The 18,235-nt window shown below is 39.4% G+C and overlaps 1 protein-coding gene across 5 annotated transcripts in view; it reads left to right on the forward strand.

Annotated features, from left to right (window-relative positions):
* GPD2 (glycerol-3-phosphate dehydrogenase 2) overlaps nt 1-17,895 on the forward strand; it is a 219,336-nt gene extending 201,441 nt beyond the window's left edge. For all 5 annotated transcript variants that reach the window (XM_042948829.1, XM_042948830.1, XM_042948831.1 and 2 more), the window contains 8 exons: nt 3,148-3,282; nt 3,575-3,750; nt 4,273-4,404; nt 5,328-5,486; nt 12,522-12,634; nt 12,718-12,796; nt 12,987-13,085; nt 16,106-17,895. In XM_042948829.1, the coding sequence (XP_042804763.1) occupies nt 3,148-3,282; nt 3,575-3,750; nt 4,273-4,404; nt 5,328-5,486; nt 12,522-12,634; nt 12,718-12,796; nt 12,987-13,085; nt 16,106-16,231 (1,019 nt within the window). In that variant the 3' untranslated portion in view covers nt 16,232-17,895. The remainder of the gene's footprint in view (nt 1-3,147; nt 3,283-3,574; nt 3,751-4,272; nt 4,405-5,327; nt 5,487-12,521; nt 12,635-12,717; nt 12,797-12,986; nt 13,086-16,105) is intronic.
* The last annotated feature ends 340 nt before the right edge of the window (nt 17,896-18,235 follow it).

Consider the following 18,235-nt stretch of genomic DNA (forward strand, 5'->3'; position numbering starts at 1 on the left):
TCTGTACCCATTAAACATTCACTCCCCATATACCACCTCCCCACCCCCTGCTAATCACCATTCTACTTACTGTCTGTATGAGTTTAACTACTCTAGGTATGTCATATGAATGGAACCATACAATATTTGTTCTTTTGTGAATGACTTATTATACTTAGCATGTCTTCAAGGTAGCATGTGTCAGGATTTCCTTACTTTTTAAAGCCTAATAATATTGCATTGTGTGTCTAGACCATATGTTATTAGCATTTTTTAAATGCTTACTTACTTTTGAGAGAGGGAGAGAGAGAGTGGGTGCACAAATGGGGTTGGGGCAGAGAGAGAGGGGGATAGAGTTTCTGAAGTGGGCTCTGTGCTGACAGCAGTTTCTGATGTGGGGCTCGAACTCACGAACCATAAGATCATGACCTGAACTGAAGTTGGACACTTAACCAGCTGAGCCTCCCAGGTGCCCCTAGACCACATGTTATTTATCCATTCATCTATTAGTGGTCACTTGGGTTACTTCCATATTTCGATAATTATGAATGATGCTGCTATGAACGTGGAGGTGTACAAATTTTCCCTGCTTTCAGTTCCCTGGGGTATGTATGTACCCAGAATTATAATTGCTAGATCATGTGGTGATTCTATGTTGAACTTTTTGAGGAAATGACATGCACTTACTCTTAGTTGACTGCAGCATCTTAACCTTCTCGTCGGCAATGCCCAAGGCTATCCCACTTTCTCCCACAATTCTCGCCCAACATTTGTTATTTTCTGTTTTTTGTGATTGGTTACAATAGCCATCCCCATGGACGTGAAGCTGTGTCTCCTTGTGGTTTTCATTTGCATTTCTAGTGGTTGGTGATGTTGAGCATCATTTTATGTGTTCATTGGCCAGTTGGAGATCTTTGGAGAAATATGTTTGAAAATCCTTTGCCCAGATTTCATCACATTGTCTTTTTTAGTTATTGAGTTTCAAGAGTTCTTATATATTCTGATTACTAACACCTTGACAGAGATAGAATTTACAAATTTTTTTTTTTCCTATTACATGGGTTACCCTTTCATTCTGTTGATACTGTCTTTTGATGCACAAAAGTTTTTAATTTTGAGAAATCTGTTTTATCTCTGTCTTTTATTTTCTTTTTTAGCCTGTGCCTTTGGGATCATATACAAGAAATCATTGCCAAGTTCCCTGTCATGTAGACCTGTATATATATATTTTTCTAAATGCTGTATCTTTCTAGCTTTTATGTATAGATCTTAGATCCATTTTGAGCTTATCCTTCTGCACGTGGATACCCAGTTTTCCCATTGTCTTGATGTTTGAAAGACTATCTACAGTCAACTTTTCAATAGCTGGGAATTAGATGAAGGAGGTAACACCTGATCCCAAGTCATGGTAGAAGTAAAATTGCACTTACTCTTCTTAAAGCATTTTTGTTGTTGTTGTTGTTGTTGTTGTTGTTAAGTTTATTTATTATTTTGAGAGAGAGAGAGCACGGAGAAGGGACAGAGAGAATGGGAGAGAGAGAATCCCAAGCAGACTCCGCACTGTTAGTGCAGAGCCCAATGGGGGGCTCAATACGGTGGCTCAATGTGATACCATGAATCATGAGATCATTGAGAGAGAGAGAGAGAGAGAGAGGAAGGGGCAGAGAGAATGGGAGAGAGAGAATCCCAAGCAGACTCCGCACTGTTAGTGCAGAGCCCAATGGGGGGCTCAATATGGTGGCTCGATGTGATCCCATGAACCTTGAGATCATGACCTGAGCCAAAACCAAGAGTCAGACACTTAATCAACTGAGCCACCCAGGAACCTCCACCCCCCCCCACCCCCCACTTACTCTTCCATTATCCAGGAATAATTTAACTGGTTTATGAAAGTAAGTGCAGAAAGACCAGGTAAGCATTCACTCCCTCATAGTCTATATCATTTGGCAGCTGTTGGACTGGTACATGAGGTCATCTCCTTGATGTGTAGAGTGGAGAAGAAAGGGGCTAAGCCATTCCTAAAGCTGATCTGGGTAAAGAAGAGTGGATTCTGAAAACTCTGCCCTTGGGTCTTGGCCTTGCACCTCACGGTGCATGAGAACCACAACTACTCTCTTTAGCCATCTTTAAGTTCAGTAATGAGTGCTCTGCAACAGCTGTCTAATTCTATTGTAAATTCCATGAATTCTTGGTACAGAGTGCTGATTGTATTTTGATAGAGACAGCAAGAGAAATTCCATGGTATCTTGAATATTTAAAGACCTTCCATACACTGTAACACAAATATTGCGTGTCTATACTGGGAGGAGCCAGTATACCTGTTTTTGTGACAGTTAAAAAGATAATGGGATGAGAGAAGAAAAAGGGCATGAAGACTGTCAAAAGTCGAAAGATGGTGGGTACATTTAGTGGGTAAGAATATGAACTTTATAATCGGGAAGAACTGGGTTCTGATGTTCTACCATTTATAAAATGTTTGCTTTGGGCTAGTTAAACTTTTTCAGGTTCTTTTTTTGTTTGTTTTGTTTTTTGTTTTTCTTATCTGTATGGTGAGAATAATTATAACTGATGTTATGGGTCTTTGTGAGATGAAATGAAATGAAAAGTACATATCAAGTGCTTTGACAACGCTAAGCCTACTCTAAATGCTCAATAAGAAGTTAGCATTGATGAGGGGAGATAATATCCTGTTACAGGCTTGTTTGTTTAGTAAGGATCTTTGTCCTGAGAAGAGATAGCTAGATATATTCTAGGAGGAAATGTAACAAGTCAGAAATCTACTGGTTTGTCTTTGTTTCTACTTTGTTGTTGTTTCTTTCAGCTATTTTAGATTGCCATTGCCCCCCCCCACCCCCCCCACCCCCCCTGCTGCTGAGGGCTGCTAATGTGTTTCTTTTGTTTCCTTTTTGGTACCAGTGTCCCCGCCCCCCGTGATTTCAGGTTCTTCGCTTTTTTTCATGGAGATTATCTTTGTCACAAAATAATTCTTCGAGTTTTTGCGTACTTATCCACTCACTCAGTTGTTATCTTTAAGGGCTTCGTCTCCCTTTCAAAGTGTATATCCCTGTGTTCCTTTTACTGAATTCTGCCCTGCTTATTAACTATGCCATAGCTTTGTTGAGCTATCTTTGAGGAATCCTATCAACCTTTACCATTGATTCTTCCCAGTGAGAAGAGGGGATGTCCTGGCAGCATGGAGTGGTATCCGTCCCCTTGTTACAGATCCCAAGTCTGCAGACACTCAGTCCATCTCCAGAAATCATGTTGTGGATATCAGTGAGAGCGGCCTCATCACTATAGCAGGTATGGGATATTACCTTTGTTTGGGATGTGCTTCAGATAGGATCGCGAGTTAAATTGTCACACCAGAATCTCCCTTGATGCTAATGAACAGGGATATATATATATATATATATATATATATATATATATATACATATATATATATATATGATTCTGAGTAAAGTCTTACACATTGCTGCGCCATATTGGTTATAAACAACAGGTGAATCTTGGTGGTAATAAGTTGGTAAATGGGTAAGTCTGAGGAAAATAAGGGGTGGTAGCCTGATGAATTCTTCATCGAATTATGTAGGTGGGAAGTGGACAACGTATCGCTCTATGGCAGAAGATACCATAAATGCTGCTATCAAGACTCACAATCTGAAAGCAGGGCCAAGCAGAACGGTTGGGCTTTTCCTTCAAGGAGGCAAAGATTGGAGCCCCACACTCTATATTCGGCTTGTCCAGGATTACGGCCTTGAAAGTGAGGTGGGTGTGCATCATCCTACCCTTTACCTGCGCTCACCGTTGCCAACTAACAGAACTGGCAACCAGGAGGCCTCCCCAATTTAGAATTTCCTTTTGCTGGGTCTGTTTCTGTCTGCATAACGATGGAAGTGAACTAAGGAAAAGAGCTGAAAAGGCAGTGCCCATACGAGTTTCTATTTTAAAATCCGGAGTTTCTTTGGTTTGTTCTCCACAGACAGAGCCTCCCACATTTTTCTGTCTCGAGCCTGAGGAAGGCGGTTCTTCACAAGTGATATTGCGGGCAGAGTGAAGCCGAAGCTTCATCCGTCACTGATACAGTGATACATGTGTGGCAGAGTTAGTGCTGGCCTAAGCATTCAGAGCCCAAGTGGTTTCTTCCCACAAAATCAAAACCTAATACCCTCCTGGAACTATTAGTTACCAGCTGTGAAAAACTGACAGGATAAGCGTGTGCAGTTTTTGCTCTGTGCCGAGAAGTATTGGTATTCAAGGTACCCGCCTGTTGGGGTTTTGTTTCCCTAGGTTGCACAGCATCTGGCCGCCACCTATGGGGACAAGGCTTTTGAGGTGGCCAAAATGGCAAGTGTAACTGGAAAAAGGTGGCCTATAGTGGGAGTGCGTCTTGTGTCAGAATTTCCATACATTGAAGCAGAGGTACGTGAATGGCCGTGTGGGAATTTCTGGTCTGCCCTGGGATCCCCCTCACCTGCTCATTTTCCATCTCCTTTAAAACTTCTATGTAGCTATGTTTCAATGCCCACTTGCCAGCCCAAACCGTTATAGCAACATGTCTTCCTGGCACAGATCCTTTCGTTTATAAACTTAAATTCTGAACTGATACTGAAATGGTAACAATCAAAAGAATAATAGACAACACGGTATGGATTTGTTCCTCCTCCACAGACCCATCCCACCCGAGCCTTCTTACTTCACAGCTGTTTGCCCCATCTGTAAATCTGTAACTCTTCGAGTTGTTTCCACTCGTGTGCTGCCTGATGACATATCCTGATATGGCCCTTCACTTACCAAAGACTGAAGCTTTGTTTCTCATCAGGTTTTTACATTTTGTGAAGCCAGAGGCCGCGCCTTATTTATGATTCATTGTACTTTAAAACATGAATGTCCAATAAGCCTTTGCTTGTTGATTGGATGCAGACCTTCCATCATCTGCATACTCTGAGACAGAAAACTTTGGGCAGCTAAGGAGAGGAGACCATACTGTTTAATATTCTTTGCCTTGCTGGTGACATAAATTAGCATCCATATTAAGCACTAGCAAAGAGGAGAGTGATTACTGTGGATGGTAAATGAGAAAGGATGCAGTCTGCATGTTTGGGCCAGGTTCAGTTCGGTAGGAAGGCATTAAGTCTTTTCCACTTTGTCCCAATTTGTGAACCTCCTTTGGCAGGCAGATGGGGAACCTGTATGATGTCGTCATTTGTCTCATGCCTGCTAGAGAACCAGAGTATATAAAGAGCAACGTCACTTCTCTAAGTGTGAATTTTCTTAAGTGAAATTTTATGTCTTCTTTTTAAGAAAAAGCCTAAACTAATAATTTTGCTTTAATTTAAATTCAGGTGAAATACGGGATTAAGGAGTATGCCTGCACGGCAGTGGATATGATTTCACGGCGTACTCGCCTGGCTTTCCTAAATGTCCAGGCCGCAGAGGAAGCCCTTCCCAGGATTGTTGAACTGATGGGCAGAGAACTGAATTGGGATGATTATAAAAAAGAGGTATTATATAGTGGTTTTTAAAACCCTAGTTCCTATTATAAAGATTTTTATTTTGGGGTGCCTGGGTGGTTCAGTGGATTAAGCATCCCACTTTGGCTCAGGTCACGGCCTCACGGTTCATGAGTTCAAGCCCTGCATTGGGCTTTGTGCTCAGAGCCTGGAGCCTGCTTCGGACTCTGTGTCTCCCTGTCTTTCGCGCCCCCCCCCCCCCCCCCACTGCCGCCTCACTCTCTGTCTCTCTCTCTCAAAATTAAAAAACATTAAAAAAAAATTTTAATAAAGATTTTTTTTTAATTTTATTATTTTATTTTAGAAAGAGGGAGAAGAGTGCAAGTAGGGGAAAGGGACAGAGAGAGAGACAGAATCTCAGGCAGGTTCCATGCTCAGCACAGAGCCTGACATGGACCTGGGATAATGACCTAAGCCAAAATCAAGAGTTGGATGCTCAACCGACTGAGCCACCCAGGTGCCCCACCACAGCTCCTATTATAGCATGTGATATCTTGGTCTGTTCATAGAGGCTAGCATGGTTTTCAATGGTAACTTTAGATTTCTTGCCAATTAATATGTGGGAGTGTGTTTTAATATTGCTAGGTCTTGGGAAACGGCAAAGATATTCTGGTTTCAAAATGTGTTGGTTGATTCTGGAAAATCCCTTACAGAGAAAAATACTCTTAAATTTGGTGGTCATAATTCCTGAAAAAGTAGGATAATAATGATTGTGGGTAGAACTTTTTCTGGTTTCCATTGAAAACACTTTTAGAATGTATTCTATAAAAAAAATTCACACTTTTGCAAATTGGCCTTTGGTAGGAAATAGTGGTTTTACTGCCTGACCACTAAATACTTATTGATTTGTGTCATTTGGAATTTTATATCCAGACTGAAGAAAGAAAGCCAGTGATGCTCACATGCCCCCATGTACTACCCTCGGCTTGTTGTGATAAATGGAAGATTATCATGAGTTTTAGTTAAACCCAACTAGTATAATATGCAGAGGCATTTTTGGGTATTTAATAAAAAAATATACTTTCTGTACTCATTGGTTCAGTCCCTTTCCCCTAAGCCTTCCTTGAACCCATTTCATTTAAGCTTGTTGTTGCCACTCTGCTGTAGTAGCTGTGATCACACTTCCCTATGGCTTCCATGTTGTTGCTCGGTACAATATACTCGTGAGTTCTCGGTCCTCCTGTTACCCATGCAGTTAGTGACACTGACAGAGTTGATTCCTCCCTCCTTCCCAAACTACTTTCTGGAACCCTATCTGTCTTAGTCTGTAATAGTCTGCTTTTACAGAATACCACCCACTGGGAGGCCTAAACAATGGGCATTTATTTCTCTCGATTCTGAAGGCTGGAAGTCTGGTTTGGAGTGCTCTTCCTGGCCTTCAGAGAGCTGCCTTCTTGCTGTGTCCTCACATGGAGGACAGGGAGGGAGAAAGGGGAACCCCATTCTCAAGACTCATCTAAACCTAATCACCTCCCCCAAACCCCATCTCCGAACCCCATCACATTTGAAATTAGGCTTTCAACCTATGGCTTTTGGGGTAACTGTTTGGTACATAACCCCATCTCTTTCATCTCTTCCTACCTCCCCCAAACCACGACCACCACTACTACTAACCTCTCCATGTCAAAAAAGGTATTCCACATTCTGGTTGCGTAAGCCTAAATCTTAGTGTCATACTTGATCTAAATCCATCAGCAAACCGTATCATATTTATCTTTAAGTAATGGCTTGAATTCAGTGCCCCCTTAACACGTTCAGCTGCTAGAACCCTGATTCCAGCCACTAGCATTTCTTCCATGGTTTATTATAATAGCTTCCCTCCCACAAAACGTGTTCTTACTTTAGCAACTCCTGTGCTTCTATTAAAATATATGCCAGATCATTGGCTATGTCAGTCCAAATGAAGTTCAGAGGGGAGGTCTGAACTGAAGATATAAAAAGATATAAATTTGAGTTGGCATTTAAGCCATCATGCTGGATGAGATCAAATAGGGAGTTTGTATAGTTAGATAACAGCAAGCTGTCTAGAGACGGCCCTGGAGCTCTCCAGAGTTTCAAAGTTGGGTAGATTGGGGCATCCGGGTAGCTCAGTCAGTTAAACATCTGACACTTGATTTTGGCCGATGTCATGATTTCACAGTTTGTGGCCTCGAGTCCTGCATGAGGCTCTGTGCTGACCACATGGAACTTGTTTTGGATTTTCTGTCTCCCTTTCTCTCTGCCCCTCCCCCACTCTCTCTCTCAAAAACAAATAAACATTAAAAAAATTTATAAAGAGGTGCCTGGATGGGTCAGTCAGTTAAGTATCTAGTTTCGGCTCAGGTCATGATCTTATAGTTCATGAATTTGACCCCGAGTCGGCTCTGTGTTGGTGGTGCGGAGTCTGTTTGGGATTCTCTCTCTCTCTTTCTCTCTCTCTCTCTCTCTGCCCTTTCCCCACTGGTCCTCTCTCTCTCTCTTTCAAAATAAATAAATAAATAAAGGTAAAAAAAAGAAAAAGTTGGGTAGATATGGAAGACTCCCCAAGAAAGGGAAAGTGATAGCTAGCAAGGTTGGAGAAGGTGTGAAAAGACTAAAAACAGAGTTGCAGCCCAGAAGGAAGGGAAGAAAATATTTCAAAAAGAGAAAAGTAATCTACTATATCAAATGATGCTGATAGACTAGTAAGATGAGGACCAATCATTAACAATTCCTGTGCTGAAACACCCTCTCTTTTACTAAGGGTAAAGCCAAAGTCATTACAGCAGTTTACAAGATCATTGTGATCTGGCCACCACCTTTCTGAACCCTCTGGTCTCATCATTCATTCACTCGCCTGCAACCCACAGATTAAGTTGCTTTTCCTTATTCAAGCCCTGCTGATCCCTCTCCCTGCAACGTTCCTTCCTAGATACCCTCATGGCCTATCCCTGTACTTCCTGCTGGTCTCTGCTACAAAGAGGCCTTCCTTAACTGGCTTCAGTGAAAGAGTACTACCCACCCTTCTGAATGTCATTTTCTCTCCCTCTCCCTATTTTATCTTTCTCTTGGGCACCTATTCCCATTTGAAATACCACGTATTTAGTTTATTTATTTGTTGTCTGCCTCTCATCCAGGAAATAAGCTTTCCAAAGGAGAGGAACTGATCTGCTTTGTTTCTGTAACCTCAGTAACCAGCCACGGTAGAGCCTGAATAAGTAACTGTTGAGTGAATGAACATAACAGAGCATCTGTGTCATAGGCCACAGGTGTAAGAAAGGATTGGACATAGGTGCTGTCCTTAAAGTGTTCTCATTCTGGGCCGCCCGGGGTGGCTCAGTTGGTTAAGCGCCTGACTTCAGCTCAGGGCATGATCTCACGGTTCGTGGGTTTGAGCCCCACGTCTCACTCTGTGCTGACAGCTCAGAGCCTGGAGCCTGCTTCAGATTCTGTGTCTCCTTCTCTCTCTGCCCCTTCCCTGCTCACTCTCTCTGTCTCTCTCTCTCTCTCAAAAATAAATAAACATTAAAAAAAAAAAAAAAAGCATTCTCATTCTGGTGTATATTCCCAAAGGTGGTTACATATCACAATCCCCTGGGAATGTAGTAAAAAAGAACAGATTCTGAGACTTGACTAGACTCTTAGAGTCAAGGTCTCCAGGGGGGAAGCCGTGGCCCTACATTTAAAAAATTTCCCGTAGTAAATTTTTTAATAATAAATGTTTTCTTTTAAATTCGTTTTGTTTTGTTTTTCTTAATGTTTATTTTTGAGAGAGAGTAGTGGAGGGGCAGAGAGAGAGGGAGACAGAGGATCTGAAGCAGGCTCTGTGCTGTCAGCGTGGATGTGGGGCTTGCACTCACGCACCATGAGATCGTGACCTGAGCCAACACTTAACCAACTGAGCCACCCGGGCACCCCATTTCCTGTCATTTAAATGCAATGTCTGTAGCGTACTGATGGTGGAAATCAGTGGCTGAAGAGTTCCTGAACTCGAGCGCAAGTCTGCCAGAGATAACCTTTACCCCCATTTTGTAGTTGAGAAAACAGGCTCAGGGAGCAAGTTCAGTCAGAGTTCATACAACTAGTAAGTCGCGGAACTGGGACCGAAACCAGGCGTACACTCTCTCTCCACCTTGTTCGGTTGCCTCTGCATTGGCAGGACTGATTGTAGCTCTTCCAGTTTTGAGTTTTAATTTGTTCGACTAAAGCTACATGCAGAGAGGATGCAAGACTGAAACTTGCTCCTTTGCTAATGCCAATCATTTTTACCGTATAGGAGGACTGGGGATAATGTGTTCCTGTAAAAATTATGGTTGGAAAGATTTGAATATGCAGGAAGATATCCTGTGCCAGGAATTCAGGCTGTAGGAGGTAGGAAGGAGGAAGAAAATTCTGTAAACTGGTTGTGTTTGGCCTTCCCTCCTGAGGAAACTAGATTTAACTTCAGTTCAAGTTTTATATGTAAATTCGTGTACTCAGAGATATTCTCCCATCCCCCTCAATAAAGTAACAGAAATAAAAGACCTAAAGTTATTGTCTAGTATCTGAGCCGTAGGAGTATTAATGAGACCTGTAGACAGTCTAGAGAGAACAAAAGAGAGGGAGAAAAAGAATTAAAGGTTAGAAAGCTGGACTTCTGAGAAAAGGTTAAAAGCATTGGGATTATTTAACCTGCAAAAGTGAAAGTGGAACAAGGTGATAAATAACTCTCTGTAGATGAATTGTGGTTGTTTTTATCAGTCAATACTTAATGAGTGACTCATATACTGAGCATGATACCAAATACTTTAGGGGAATAATAAATAGCTCATAGTTTCAAGGATCTTGGGATCTAACTGAGTGGTTGCAACAAATATATACATCAGAAATGTGCCTTTCTTCCAAAATTTAGAGAACACGGTCATTCAAGATCAAATCCAAACAAATTGCAAGAATGGGTTAGGGAAGAAGACATTGTCTAGGGGAGTTAAGGATTGGTAGAGGAACTGGTGGGGACATTTGGAAAATGGGACATGGCCAAATGTGTTCCACAAGGTATGAATCAAAAGATGACCAAGTGGGCAAAAGAGTTTGGGAAATTCTGAGTTAAACCCATGAAAGCATTTTCATTAGTGCAGATAATTTGGTGCCTTCAGAATGCTTCTATGCCTTGCCACTTTCCAAAAGGGAACTTATCCAGAGACAGACCCAACTCTCGCCCTTTGGAAGGGCCAGCGGGAGGGATACTAGTACTACTTAGGATGTGTTTTGGGAAACGCTGACCTACTATTTGGTAAGGTAGATTTTATACCTTCAGAGAAAACGCACATTTCATCAAGACACTTTGAAGAGAAGGCCAGTTAAGTCAATGGACAGTGCCTCACAAAAAGAAATTCTTTCAAATTTGATCCTAATGAGGAGGAAAAAGGGGAAGTCAATGAAGAAATGGAGTGACTCAGAGCAAAGGCAGCTGATAAACACCAGATTTAAAACAGATGGAAGACAAGTGCTTTGCAGTGAGAGGGTATCCAGGACTAATGCAGACGTATGAATAGTGTCAGGAATTGGCTAAATGTTGGGAAAAAATACTAAGGACACCAGAAATGAATTTTACAAATGGAAAAGAATGCATGTAAGACCTAAGCTAGATCATTGTTTCAATATAAAAGCAATGCACAGAAATCGATTGCATTCCTATACACCAATAATGAAGCGACAGAAAGAGAAATCAAGGAATCGATCCCATTTACAGTTGCACCAAAAACCATAAAATACCTAGGAATAAATCTAACCAAAGAGGGGAAAAATCTATATGCTGAAAACCATAGAAAGCTTATGAAAGAAATTGAAGAAGACACAAAAAAATGGAAAAAGATTCCATGCTCCTGGATAGGAAGAACAAATATTGTTAAAATGTCGATACTACCCAAAGCGATCGTTGTTTCAAGTGCCCAGCACCATATTCTTGACTGCTGGAGAAAAGGGAGAACAATTCAACTCATAGTTTAATACCAAATTCCTTTCCTTCTTTTTTTGTCAAGGAGAATGATTTTCAGTGTGAAGAGAGCAAAATAAATATTGGTAAGAGGAAATAGATATTCAAATAGGAGGCTGCTCTAAATGAGTTTACATGCCAGGCCAGAAAAAATTCTATCTCTGGGTACTCAGAGAATTTGCAGATGGGATTATTTAACTAGCGTTGAGCTGTAAAATATTGTGGCAGATAAGAACAGAACCAGAAGACAGAAGGTGGGCAAATGTAGTACAAAATCCAAAAAGGGAAAGGAAAGAAAAAGACGGTTTGTAAGCTGGAAGCCAGCAGGAGAATGACATGACAAAGTAAGAAGACAGCATTCTCGACAATTGTTCCTATCTGCTGAGGCTGGGGACATTGCAAAGTGTCAGAGTAACCGTTCCAAGAGCTTGTTTGTTGTCATGACTCTAACTTCCACCCAACTATCAGCCTCCTTGTTAACAAACCTTCAGAGGAGCTGATCCCATGATGCTCGTCGGTGACACTGTGTGCCACATTATAATAGTTGTTTGTCACCTGGATAGCGTTTTCACTTTTAATTGCTTTAGTTGTCATCAAATCACAAGGAGTTGGTTCTATAGATTTTGTTAGACAATACTGTGTAAGAATATCCTGCAGTAAGAAGAAACAAAATAGTAAAACAAAATAGTAACAGCATGCGTGATTCTCGGAATTATTATGCTATGTGAAAGCATCAAGCACAAAAAAACTGCATACTATTTGGACCCTTTTATGTGAAATTCTAGAAAAGGTGAAAAGAACTCTGGAGACAGAAAGCAGATCAGTGATTGCCTGAGGCTTGCAGGTCAACTGAAAAAGGGCCTGAGAGGCTTCCTAGGGGGATAGAAATGTTCTGTACCTTGATCGTGGTAGAGTATACACCAAACTGTATATGTAAAATAGGTGCACTTTATTGAATATAAATTATACTTCAGTAACACTGGCAGAAATAAAAAAAAAATTGTGCTGGTCAGAAAAGTGAGAAAGAAACAAAAATGAAAAAATCAATAATTCTTTCCATAAATCTTTGAACTTCGTGTATGTCTGTGTTTTAGGAGGAACTTGAAACAGCCAGGAAGTTTCTGTATTATGAAATGGGCTATAAATCTCGATCAGAACAGTTAACAGATCGCTCTGAAATTAGCCTACTGCCTTCAGACATCGACAGGTACTTCTAATAAGTTTCTATATCTCTCTTCTTGACTTGGCCTACGTAGGTATATTTTTCCAATGTTCAGTGTTGTGTTCCAGGTACAAGAAGAGATTTCATAAGTTTGATGCAGACCAAAAGGGCTTTATTACTATTGTTGATGTTCAACGTGTGTTAGAGGTAATATGTTTTTGTTTCCATATCCTTGCTAGCAGAAAAACGTAAATGTTATATTAGATTATTTTTTCCTCATCTAGTGCTTTCTGTAAGTAATTTTGTCTTATAGTTTTTGAAAAGTTGATAGTATTAATAAAAGGGTATGCATAATTTTTAACTAAACCTCATCACGTCATGCTTTCTTTTTATTTAGAGTATCAATGTCCAAATGGATGAAAATACACTACATGAAATTCTGAATGAAGTAGATTTAAACAAAAACGGACAGGTTGAACTCAATGAGTTTTTGCAGGTGAGCTGTGGTGAAGGGAAACAAGTTTATTTGCTTTTTATATTTTGGTTGTGAGTGGCTGTTCGAGAAAGGATTCTTAAGTCCACACAGTTGTCACTTCATTCTGAAAAAAGGAAAGCTTGAAGCCAGCAAAGTCTGCTATGTGTGCCCTCAAGGATCCAGCTTCTTTCTTTCTTTCTTTCTTTCTTTCTTTCTTTCTTTCTTTCTTTCTTTCTTTCTTTCTTTCTTCCTCTAAGAAAGTCTGTTGTGTTAAGCAATTTAGATTCAATCCAAGTTAATTATGGCTTAAAGGACTGAATAAAAAGTATGCTTTTTAGAGAAATATACCATGGAACACCACTGACAAACCATTCGTTACCTGCTTCAAAAGAGGCAAACGCAATATTTCTAATGTGGAAAGTAATTTTTTTTATGAAGTTAAAAAAAACAACTCATAGTTGTATTGATTTGAGAATACTCACTAGAGCACCGGAAATGTAATTATCATATTCTTACATTATATAGAGAACCTGAAAAGAAAAGAAAGGAAACCTGTATTCTGGGGTCAGGACCACATAATTCAAACATTTCTATTTCCAGCGTTCCACCTTCTCAAGGCTCAATTATTCAATCGTAGCCATGAAGGAAGTAAATTTTATTATTCTAATTTCAAACCCGATGCTACACATCATTCCTTAAAAGTTCTTTAAAAGAGAGAAATTTAACAAACCCATGCATTATTTGTAGCTGTCCATAGGACTCTGATCATATGAAGAATACATTGTTTTCCAAGCAGCCAGGTTTTTTTCTGCAATGCTTCTTGGGCAGGTATTTCAAATGAATGCCAGGTCTTGCTCGCACCCTGGCAATGATGAATGCTGAACATGAAATAAATTAATGCTGGGGATTTTGGTCAATGTCAGCCCTTTCTTCACTGTGTCAAGTTAAACAAACAATATCAAGGCAAAGGAAATGGTAATTGTCTCTCTGGAGATGAGCTGCAGATAAGAGCATTGTTGAATCTAAATGCAGAAAATTTTCACAGGTTGTGTCCAGCATTACAAAAAAGAATGTTTAGTTTTTTAGCTTACTATTTAACTAAGTGCACATTTGAAATGGAGTTTAAAATATAACCTGGGGAATTAGAAACCATATAATATATTTTTTGTCTGTTTTTCTTTCCTTGAGAATATTTTACTGTTTGTCTCAGAATTTTAGAAAACTTTTCTTCAAAGAAATAGCTTATGCTTCAATTCATGTATGTTGTAAATAAACAACAGCATTTAGGGTTGAAAGATCTGGAGTTTTAGAAACAATGAGAATCTAATTTTATGGATATGCTATGTGGTTTGGGTTTTAAGTAATTTTCTTGAGTGCAATAGAGTCAAACACATAGAAAATAATTTAAACCATCTGCAGGTTTCCTTGTAGAGTTTTTAAATAATTATTTCTTGTCCAATTCTAAATGAAAGAGACTATTCATGCTTCTACTAAGTACAAATACACAGTGTAATTTTCAACTTAAAAAATGCTGACCATATTTCTCATGAAATATATTCACACCCAAATGTTATTTTTTTCTCATAGTATGGTTTCAAGATACTTGTAATGTTTAAAGAAAACTTTGAATTTTTAAAGGTTGGTACATCATATAATATTTATGGATAAAGAAAAAAAACACTCTATCAGTTTTGTTAGCTCCGATAAACTTAGAAGGTCTTCATGGAACCAGAGACAAAACAATTAACAATAAATTGTTCTGTCTTTAGATGTCAGCATTCTTTATGCTATATACCATTTGTCAGATGTAAAGTATGTTTTTCAGGGTTTTGTTTTGAATAAAATATTTTCTTTTCTGATGGTAAAGAACCCATGTTTGTCCCATTAAACATCTTTTTGAATATAGATATGTTTTTCAATAATCCCCTAGGAAGGATCACTATAGATATTGCATGGCTACATGACTTTATTTTTGGGTTTGGGCTCTAATGACGCTCTACATGTAGGAGTCCATTTCTAATAAGCAATAGCTTGTGAAACAGCTTTTAATAAGGTCATGAAATTCTGATCCAGCCCCTTGGCAGATGCCTCTGACTCTTATTCAGAGCCATTTTTAAGAAATGTATCTCTGTAGGCTAAAGACTATAAACCCTAAAAATATTTGAGAATATATATATATATGTATATGTGTGTGTGTATATATATATGTGTGTGTATACACACACACACACACACACACACACACACACACACATATTCATTTCCTGATGAATGGCTAAATCCATTCTTTTTCAAATAAATAAATAAAAAAGATTGGGGAAGTGAGATCAAGAAAAGCAAATAGGTAAAACCACATCAACTTGAAAAGGAAAAAAAAAAACTCCCCGTGCTCATAATTGCAAAGTGCCTTCCAGATTAAAGGCCTTTGCCCGCTGACTGCATGTAATTTCAAGACTAATTCTGATTTTATCCATTGGATAAAAATGAATTAACTAAAATCTGGGCTGTGGAGTGCTTTTAATTCTTAAGGTAGATCTCTGGGTCCATTTCAAGGACTTAAATGTAAATTACTTTAAAAAGTCTATAAGGAATTTGGATTTAAGGGACTTGAAGTTGTCAAGTACAGTAACACTAAAAAAGAGTAGTTAAATATAGGTCATGGTTTGTCTTTGTTCAATCGCTGAGATTCCTTTCTAAGATTTTTAAATGAAATTAAAGATCCAATATTTGAGTAGTTCAAAAAAATATGGGCCCTGACCACATTAAAGGGGCAAAAAGTGATGCATTTGATTTGCATTTTAAAGGCAGCCCGATTTGCCAGATAGGCATAGTGTTTGCAGCGGTGGTGAAATACCTTCCCCTTCCCTCCTGTTTGAAATGTTCAAGAATTGTATTCTTGTGACTTGAGCTGTAATACCTACTATGGTTTTGGACGGAGCACTTAGTCACGTCTGCCTGCTGCAAAGGGAACCATTAAAATGCTGTGAAGAAGGGAGTAAGCGTGCCTGCCTCCTGAATCTGTTGCATGTTTTGTCTTTAAGCTGATGAGTGCTATTCAGAAAGGAAGGGTGTCTGGAAGCCGGCTTGCTATACTCATGAAAACTGCAGAAGAGAACCTCGATAGAAGAGTCCCCATTCCAGTGGACCGAAGTTGTGGAGGATTGTGAGTCTGGGCAGTAAATCCACAGCCAACAAACACGGGAGCAACAAATCATCACGTAAAACCAGAGATGACTTAACACCACTCCAAAATAGTGGATATGGATAGCTGCCTTTTTTTTTTTTTTTTTTTTTTTTTTTTTTAACACTGGGAAACATTCCAAAGCTTTAGGATGTTGGTGTATACCCTTTATTTGTATTCGCCATTCAATCTAGCTTCTAAAGAGTGCATTTTATCTTTTTTTCTCATTTTCAACGCACATGGATTTAGTGTTTTGCATCCATTTTGTAACCTGTTAGACCAGACATACTCCCTTTTTTGTTTGTCTATTCATTTATTCTGAATCACTCCTAGAGGCCGAATATTTTGGCAGAAATTGAAAAAAAGAAGCTGGAAAAATTTTGTGATGTGCACAAAGCTCTGGACATTAAGCACGTAGATAGTATTTGTTCCTAAAAGAAATCGAGCAGGGATTGACCTATTGAAACAATAGTGTTTCTGGAGACTGCTCAGCTCCTCCTTCCTCGAGACCGTCTGCCTTCCTCATCCGAACAGTATCGTGCAATTTTATATCTAGAGTATGACTGGCAAAACTGGAGAGGGGAGACAGCGTTTAGATCTGGTTACAGGAGCAAGTCTCAAAGAGAAACTCTGAAAGCTTCCAGAATCACAGGTGTAAGATAAGGATAGCACTGACATTTGCTGGGAGTTACGGTGATAGTTTCGTGTCAGCAATTCGCTTTTTCTCCCCAGTCACTGCTGGTTTTTCTTTGACTCTTAGAGTTGCCAGCAAGATTCTTGCTTTTCTTATTTTAAAACCAGCATTTAAGTGGCAAGTTGGATGTAATGGGATGAGACTAAATTTCTCAACTCTTTACAGTGGTAATCAAGTTAAGGATTAAAAATCTGCGTTTGTATATCCACATATGACAACACAGTTTTCAATCCCCAAATCCTAGGCTGTGGAGCATGTGCTGTTGTCAAACATGGCCAAGTTTGCTTAGTTTATTGCATCATTTTGGGGGAGTAATTTTAAACAGAGAGCAAAAGAGGATAGAAATAACCTTTAGTTAACTTTAATTATAATTATTTGTAAAAAGGCACAGTGCTGCAATATTCAAGGTCATTTTGGTTGCTTAAAGCCTTTCTCTTTCAGTACGCAATGGGAAAGTCCTCAACCAAAAAGAAAAAGAAAAGGAATAAAACCACGCACAACACACGCCCACACACACATACCCCGCACGCATAGAGACACAAAACAAAAACAAAACTAAATCTGCGTTGAATTTAACAACAACAACAACAACAAAATGCATTGAATTTAGAGGGCCAATTTGGTATGCTTTTGCAATACTTCAGTAGCATTTTAACCAATCATCTGAATATTTATCCTCTTGTGAAGCTAACGATCTGCTTTTTTATTTTCTAAGATCAGGTTGTGTATATAATCAGGAATATAACCCTTTATTTAATGGCAGACTTGAGTTGCGCAGACTTCAGGTCTTAGTTTTTTTTTAACTGGTACACAAAACACTTTCGTGCTGTCATTTCTGTCAACGTCGTAGAAAACCTTTATGCCTCATTCAAGTCGGGTATGAGCCTGGATGTCATAATACAAACACTGGAGTTTCGCTCACCTAAGCCCCCGCCCCACTTCAAACCATTCATTTATTTTTAAATGAAGTTTAGACTTGCCACAAGTAAACCTCAAGTAAAACCCAAAGCAAGGGATGCTTCCAGGTATCACTGTGAACATTTTTCTTTCAAGGTGTGAGTTTTTTTACACAACCTTAAAAAACATAATAATGATGGGAGCACGTGGTTTTGTAACGTAGTGTCTTTGTTTTTGTTTTTGTTTTGTTTTTTTACCAAGACAATAAACTTCACTGTTTAGAACCCGCTGACACCCGATAGAAAAGCTGTCTGTCCTTCAAAACACAGCCGATGATGTACCACAATACAGTACATTCGTGCTCTCTCTCTTTCTCTCTTTCTAGTTAGATCAAGATAG

Source organism: Panthera leo, chromosome C1 (assembly GCF_018350215.1).
Source record: "Panthera leo isolate Ple1 chromosome C1, P.leo_Ple1_pat1.1, whole genome shotgun sequence".
Classification (NCBI taxonomy): Eukaryota; Metazoa; Chordata; class Mammalia; order Carnivora; family Felidae; genus Panthera; species Panthera leo.